Source organism: Trichosurus vulpecula, chromosome 5 (genome assembly GCF_011100635.1).
Source record: "Trichosurus vulpecula isolate mTriVul1 chromosome 5, mTriVul1.pri, whole genome shotgun sequence".
Classification (NCBI taxonomy): Eukaryota; Metazoa; Chordata; class Mammalia; order Diprotodontia; family Phalangeridae; genus Trichosurus; species Trichosurus vulpecula.
The window spans coordinates 64,688,892-64,697,461 of NC_050577.1; the positions used below are offsets into that span (position 1 = coordinate 64,688,892).

Sequence of the window (8,570 nt, forward strand, 5' to 3'; positions counted from 1 at the left end):
GTGAGTGCACACACTCGAGCACACACACACACACACACACACACACACACACACACACACACACAAACAGTGGAGGTTTGGAAACAAAGATGTTTATTTTAACCAATCTCCTTTCCTCTCCTCCCAACTACCAATGCACTTAAACTTGTGAACAGAATCTCTGGCATTCAAATAGAAGACTCAAGACAGGCATAAAAAGGCAAACATGAGGTAGAAATCATGAGGGACTTAACAAGGTTAAACTGTTTACATTCTCAAATGGGAAGATGATACACGTAACCCCCAAGAACATTATCATCATTAGGACAGTTAGAAGGAGACTACTAAGATGGAGAACATGGGTATGAGTCTATTATATTGGGGTGATCTATAAAAGAAAAATGGAAGGCTGAGAAAGAGGGATGTACTTGGAGAAGGGGAAAGGGAGAGGAAGAATTGGGGGAAATTATCTCACATAAAAGAGGCACTCAAGGAAGTTTTTACAATGAAGGGGAAAATGGGAGGGAGGTGGCAAAGCTTGAATTTTACTTTCATGGTTCAAAGAGGGAAAACCATGTATACACACTCAATTGGTTACAGAAATCCATCTTACCCAACAGGGAATTAGGAAAAGTCACTAAGAAAAAGGGGGAGGTGATAAAAGAGAGGGCAAATTAAGGGAAGCAGTGGTAAGACGCAAAACAGACTTTTGAGAGGGACAGGGAAAAGAGAGAGAGAGAGAGAGAAAGAGAGAGAAGGATAAACAGAAGAAAATAGGGTGGATGGAAATACACAGTTAGCAATCATAACTGTGAATGTGACTCACATAGGGATGAACTCACCCCTAAAATGGAAGTAGATAGCAGAATGGATTAGAAACCAGAATCCAACAATATGTTGTTCACAAGAAACACACTTAAAATAGAAAGACACACAAAGAGTTAAAATAAGAGCTGAAGCAGAATCTATTTTGCTTTAGCTGAAGCAAAAAAGGCAAGGGTAGCAATCATGATCTCAGACAAAGCAAAACAAAAATATTCCTAATTAAAAGTGATAATCAGAGAAAATGCATTTTGCTAAAAGGTATCATAGACAATGAAATAGCATAATGTGAAACATATATGCACCAAATAGTATAGCATCCAAATTCTTGAAGGAAAAGTTAAATGAATTACAGGGTGGAAATGGACAGTAAAACTATGCTATAGTCGGGGAACCTCAATTTGCCTCTCTCAGAACTTGACAAATACAACCATAACATAAATAAGAAACAAGTTAAGGAGATAAACAGAATTTTAGAAAAGTTAGATATGAGAGACCTCTGAGGAAAACTGAATGAGAATAGAAAGGAGAATACCTTTTTTTGTCTGGCTATACATGGTACCTTCACAAAAACTGACTACATATTAGGGCATAAAAACTTCACAAACAAATGTAGAAAAGCAGAAATACTAGATGCACCCTTTTCAGACCACAATGCAATAAAATTATGTTGAATAAAGGGCAATAAAAAGATAGATTAAAATTAATTGGAAACTAAATAATCTAATCCTTGTGGATAAGTGGGTCAAGGACAAATCATAGAAACCTTCAATAATTTCATTAAAGGAATTAACAACAATGAGACAACATACTAAAATTTGTGAGGTGCAGACAAAGCAGAATTTAAGGAGAAATTTATGTCTCTAAATGATTACATCGATGAAAGAGCAGTTCAACAAATTGGCCATGCAACAACAACAACAACAAAACTAGAAAAAGAACAAATAAAAAATTCCCAATTAAATACCAATAAAAGAAAATTCTAAAAATCAAAGGAGAGATTAATAAAATTGAAAGTAAGAAAATCATAGAACTACACAGTGGATAGAACACAGTTCCGGAGTTAGGAGGACCTGAGTTCAAATGTGGCCTCAGACACTTGACACTTACTAGCTGTGTGATCTTGGGCAAGTCACTTAACCCCAATTGTTTTGCAAAAAAACCAAAACAAAACCATGGAGCTAATAAATAAAACTAGGAGCTAGTTTTCTGAAATAACTAATACAGTAGATAATACACTGGTTAATTTGATTTTTTAAGAAAGCCCAGAAAATCAAATTGCAAATTTCAAAAAATGAAAAGGGTGAATGCATAACCAATGAAGATAAAATTCAGGCAATTATTAGAAGCTTTGCCTAAAATCATAAAAGCACTTTGACCCTTAGTCCTGTTTCTTACAAACCAACAGCAATTATTGAGAGTATATTTTTGCAAATGGATTAAAATTTATCCAAATTCAGTATATGTTTGTGTGGAGGGGAGCTTGCACAGAGAGTTGAAGGAATGACTTTTATATATGTGACAAAATGTGGCACTTTCAAATGCAAGATACAAATTAACTTCTTCAACTTTTCAATAACTATATTTGTAAGGAAGTTTCTCCTGACTTCAAAACTCAATTTGTCACTTTGCAAACTTTAACCCTTTGCTCCTAATCTAGCCCTCTGAAGTGAAACAAAATAAGTGTAGTCACTCCCCCACACATGACTGCTGTGATAGGACTAGGGTTCCCATTTCCTCACAATAGGAATTATTTCTCCCAAAAGGTAACAAAGCTGTCCCAGGGACTTAATTGACCTCCTTCTCCTTTGACTCAGCTTCCTGGTCACCTAAGGGTATAAAAAATCCCACTCAATGGAATCAGGGCTCCTGATTTGGATTTTTGAAGACCAACCAAATCACTATACCCTACCCTGTTGACCAGACACATTTGCATATGGATTTGAGGGACAAGGGAGCAACATTCAAGGAAGCTAAATGCCACTGTATACTTGTAGTGTTAGGGCAAAGTAAACTTCCTTATGTTCACTGTTCAGTGATGTTCAAGTCCTCTTAACCTAAACAGGTAGAGGGCATTAAGTTTGACTCTCAACAACTGCCTTTCAAACATTTATACGACTATCATTTAATTGTATCGTCCTCCTTATGTCTTATTTTCTCTAACCTAAACATCCCAAGTTCCTCCTGTTTATCTTCATATGACACGGGTTCAAAGCCATCTACCATCTTGGTTTGCCCTCCTCTGGATAAACTTATCAGTGTTCTTCTTAACCCAAGGCTATTATCAGTCCCATTTTACAGATGAGGAAACCAAGGCAGAAAAGTTAAGTAATTTGGTCAGGATCAAATAGTTGAAGAGTCAGATGCCAAATTTGAATCTAGGTCTTCCCGATGCCAGGTCCAGCACTCTGTCCATCATACCAGTTCGTTGACTTTAGGTTCAGATTTGAGATTTTATTAATGTGGGGGACTACAGGTGTGGAAATTCCCTTTGCTGATGCACATTGGCAAGTCATCAGTGACTTATAGTATTTGAAAGCTACCTAGGGGGCTGAGAAGTTAAGTAACTTGTCCAAGGTCACAGGATCAGTGTGTAATAATAGGCTGAGCTTGAGTTTGTCTTCCTGGCCAAGACTGGCTCTCAATCCACTAATTCTTGCTGTCTCTCAACCCTGTAACATGATTAATTCAGAATAAAGAAACAAAACTTCTTACAATAATAATCAACCAGACTCTGGTTTCATCTAAAAAATGAAACACATTCAAATTTAAAATCCTTAGACCTCCTCAAGTTCCTATACTTACAAAGACTGCCAAAAACAAAAAAAAATTCTCTGCCTAATGTTACAATTGGACCAGTTTTAAAGCAGATTCTTTATTTTGAAAATACAAATGATTTTGGATCATCTGCATGGGGATTTTCTGCACTGAATTTTTAATTCCTTTTCTATGCCTGGGAATAACCAAGAGGAAACTCTAATCAGTTTCTAAGTGTTAAGGAGCAGGTGCTCAGATTAAGGGCTTTCAGTTTTTCATTTTCCTTTTAATTACATTACATAGGGGGAAAAAAAAGCTATGACTTTTCCATTGCCTCTAGAATATAATTACAAACTCCTTAGCCTCCAAAATTTAGCTCCAACCTATTGTTCTACATTTTTTCCACATTACTACCTTTCCCAAACTCTATATTATAGTCAACTGTTCCTTGATCTCAATGTCTTCTCCCCCAACCTATATATTCCCCTAAATCAGAGGTTCTTAAGTTTTGTGTCATTAATCCGTTTGATAGTCTGATAAGCCTGTAAACCCTTTCTTAGAATAATGTTTTAAATGTATAAAATAAAATAAAATACGTAAGATTACAAAGGAAACCAATTATATTGAGATAGTTATAAAAGTATTCTTTAAAAGTTCAGGTTATGGCCCCAGGTTAAAAACACTTGTCTCAAATTACCCAAGACTACAGAGCCCTTGGGGCTGCCCGCTGGATTTCCTTTACCAACCTGAAACCTCATGCATCCCTGAAATTCATATATTGGACTCACCCCTGTGGCATCACTCTGATTGGATGGCTTTTCCTAGAATCCTCATTTATGGAGGGTGTCTAGCCCAATGATGACTCATTTCTTTCCAGGCTGTACTCAGGATTTCCTCTACCATGCCCAACACAACACAGGCACCCTCATCTCCCTCCTGACCTTTTCAGTTTCCTTTTATGTGTGGTCTTTTCCCACTAGAATGTAAACTCCTTGAGGGCAGGAGCTATCTTTCTTTCTATAGTATGGATACCCCCAGCTGTGGCACACACTAAGTGTTTAATAAATATTCACTGACTGACTGATCCATCTACCTTTCAGAATTCTTATCTTCCTTAAAGCTCAGCTCAGGTGCTAACTCCTCTGTGAAGTCTTTCCTGACTTCTCCCCTCATTCTTACAGTTATCCTCTCCCCAATTCTTACTGTTTCCCCCTTTCTCAAATTGCCTTGTATTATATTTGCATATTCCTATTTCCTCATTAGAATGTAAGCTTCCTTCACTTTCATCATTATTCCCAAAGCCTAGCCCAGGGCCTTTCCTGCACTTATTATCAAAGCGAATTGAGGATGAAGCCTACCCAATATGAGTGATACCTAATAGAACATGCTTTATATGTGATTCACCTGTTTTATGGGAGTACTCAAAGGGCCAAGTACTTCAGAAGTTACAGTATCTAAACAACAAAAGATGTACTATTCTGCCATGACACTTTAGCAACACCGACTACTTATTACTCACATATTTTCTATCTTCTCTTGAATGCAAATTACTCACACTTTCTTTTCTATCTCCTTTGGAACAGTCATTTTAATAGTTGTATGGCATTAAGGAGAAAGGCAATATGGAGTAATAGCTAACATTAATTAAGCCTGCACACTAAACTAGGTGCTTTACAAATATCATCTCATTTGTTCCTCATAACAACCATAGGAGGTGGTTATTATCCCCAGATGGTAGTACAGAAGAGGAAACTGAGACAAACAGAGGAAAATGACTTCCCTGAAGTCACACAGCTGGTAGATGTCTGAGGCTGGATTTACACGTCGTTTGTCCTGACTTCCTGGGCAGCTTAGTGCCTGGAGTTAGGGAAACTCATCAAATCTGGCATCAGACACTTACTAGCTGTGTGGTCCTGGGAAAGTCACACAACCTTGTTTGCCTTGGTTTTCTCATCTACAAAATGAACTGGAGAGGAAAATGGCAAACTACTCCACTATCTTTGTCAAGAAAACCTTAAACTGAAATGAATGAACAACTTTCTGACAACAGGTTCAGCCCTGTATACACTACTGGGCCACCTAGCTCCAAGTAGTAGTGGGTAGTAAGCCAACCTCAGAGTAAAAAAAAAAAAACAAATCTGGATTCTTGCTCTTAACACAACCTGGCTGTATGATTCTAACAAGTCACTTGACTTTTAAGAGCCCCAGGAAACTCTCTAAGACTTTAAATTGCAGAGAAAACACTGAGCTGGACTGACAAGAGCTTCATAACGTACACATTTTCATGGTTCCTCTCCAACAGACAATAAAAATCATAGGATTTCAAAGTTCAGTAAGACGTCAGAGATGAGATCAAGGCCACACACTCTCACATTTTATTAATAAAGTGAGAACGAAGGAGACTGCTCCAGGGTCACACAGGGTAGTCCAGCAAATATCTAAATGTAAATAGTGCGGGCCTACATCCAGGATAAATGAGGGTTAGAAACCCACCCCACCCTAGGTAACTTAATCACTTAATTTTCTGCACTCCAGTTTTCTCATTTAATCCTGACTCCACCACTAACTACTTGTATAACATTGAGAAAGTCACCTTAGCTTCTGTAGATCTCAGTTTTCTCAATTATAAAATCAATGAGTCACACTATACAATTTCTAAGATCTTTTTCAGGTCTAAATTGGAGACCCTATGTAGCATCTTCCTTACAGGGTCTTTGTGAGGGTAGGCGCTTAAATAAGCTGTTTTAAATATTATACTGACTCAGACCCCAGAACCACCATAGCCAGCTGGTTCTAAGCTGTGAGGATTTTCACCTCTCTGACCTCCCCTCTGTACTGGTTTAATTTTGTGAGAGTGGAAACGGGGGAAGCCCAACAACAAAGCTATAATCTTAACTCCTTTAGGGCTGTTTTCTTTGGGCTGTTTCTTGGTCAAGGAAATTAATGTTGAGAGAAATTTCTTGGTGGGTTCTCTGCTGGAGGGGAAAGCTTCAATTCAGCGATTGAAAATTTAATTGCTCGTGGTAGAAGCCAAAACATTCCAAGTTATTGTTCTCATAACTTCCCAATTTTGAATGTGTTTGCTCTTTTCTGAAAGCACATTTAAGTGAACGAAAATGTGTATTACAGCATATTTTAATGCCAAGACCCATGAACCTTCTCAAATGGGATAATAAACGTAAAGCATTTTGCAAACCTTAAAGCACAGGAGCTAAATGTAAAGTAACATTATTATTATAATTGAGGGTCTTAAAAACCAAATGCTATAAAAGTCTTGGTGCAGGTTTAAGCTACTAAAGCTTGGAACTTTGGGGATATTGTTTTCATTGAATTCCTTGAGCAGGACAATAGGATTTGGTGCTGAAAGGGATCCTTAGAGATCATATTATCCAATATCCTCATTTTACAGATAAGGAAACTGAGACCCAGAGAAGTAACTTGACCCAAGTAGTAACTTAATGCACGGTAGCAGTAAGTACAGAGTTCAAGATTTCATCTGAGGTCCTCTGACTCCAAATCAACGGATTTCCACTAAAACCGAACTGCCTTCCACTTTCACAATCCCCCTTATTAAGTGAAAGCTTGAACAACATGTTCTAAACTGAAGAACCCTATGAGTCCCTACCTGCCTCCATCCATTTTTATTTTCTTCTTCTCCCTCCATTTATGCAAGTAAATATCACCTCCCAGTTAACTTACAGATTCCATTCAATTCCACAAAAATTTACTGAACTGAATTGACCTAGCCCTAAAAAGATAAGATGGGGGCGGCGGGAGATACCAAGGCCAGTATTTCCATATTATTATCATTGATTGGGATTCTATAGGCCACGTGGCACATTGTAAAGGATACAGTAGGGCTTTGCTTAACATTGGAAACCGGCTTCCACTTCCACTTTAACTTGAGGAGATGCCGGAGAATAACGGAAGAGTGGAAAGAGATTATATAAAAGACCCGAGCAAATACCTTTACGCATCAGGGGCCTCACACCCGGGAGGCGCTCTCCAGGTAAGGAGAGAAGTTCAGAGGTCGGCTGCCTAAATCTCATAATCCCACATTAATCCGGTAAAATTTTTCTTTTAATCTTACAGTAGTCTCAAAGCAGTGGAGGTAGGAGGAAAGCAAGGTGGGCAAACCCAAGTGGGTAGGTTATAAAGCGCAAACCCACCGGCCTCTCTCTTACGTGCATCCTCCCCATCCCTAAGCCCTCACTCCCATTTCTAAAAGCGAGGCCTGGAGTTAGCAAGGTTGGAGCGATGACGACAAAAGGCAAGGTCAAAGACCAGGGTGGTGGTCGGGTGGCTGGGGCTTTTGTGAGTGGATGGTGATGAGGAAGAAGAAGAAAAGGCTGGAGTGTGGGAGAGATTGAGAAAGAGTAAAAAAGAAAAGGCTGGGGTTTTTGATATTTGCTGGGTTGGGTTTTTCTAGGGGTAAGGATGGAGGGTCTTTGTTGGAAAATGGAAACAAAGTGTCCCTGGGAGATACTGGGCGCTGCCCGAGGGTTCTCTCCAACACTGGGACAGAGAAGCCCGCCTGAGAAGGATTACGAAAAGGTATTCGATTCCTGTCTGGAAAGAGATCGCCAAGGGTAGGGGCCTGGAGGGAGGGATGAAGGAGATACAGAGGGTGTGGGCGCTCACTACTGCCCGGAAATCAGGAGTTTCCATTTACCACGACCCCACGCCTGTTGTCTCGCGCCTCCTCTCTCTTCCCAGCCATGTTTCTCCCGGAGGAAAGCAGGAAGGAAGGAAAGAAAGGGAGCCCGGAGCTCCGGGGAGGGGGTGAATGGGCAAGAGGGGCGGGCGCAGGGAGGGAGGGGAGGGGGATGCGGCGCCGGGTACCGGCCGCTGGGGACTGCTCCGCCCCCGCCCCCAGCCAGCTGGCGGGAAAGGATCGCTCTGCTGCCCCGGGCTCCCATTGGCTGGACGCCAGCTCCGCCTTCTGCTGCTTCCCTCCCCAGCGCTCAGCTTCGGGAGGATGGTCTAATTAGTTGCCTCAGGACCTGCTGCTG

At 40.1% G+C, this 8,570-nt stretch overlaps 1 protein-coding gene across 1 annotated transcript in view; it reads right to left on the reverse strand.

Annotated features, from left to right (window-relative positions):
* The window catches only part of PRTFDC1 (phosphoribosyl transferase domain containing 1), a 98,694-nt gene extending 90,397 nt beyond the window's left edge, over positions 1–8,297 (reverse strand). The window contains exon 1 of the mRNA XM_036760992.1: positions 8,231–8,297. Coding sequence (XP_036616887.1) covers positions 8,231–8,278 — 48 coding nt within the window. The 5' untranslated portion in view covers positions 8,279–8,297. The remainder of the gene's footprint in view (positions 1–8,230) is intronic.
* Positions 8,298–8,570: the final 273 nt, after the last annotated feature.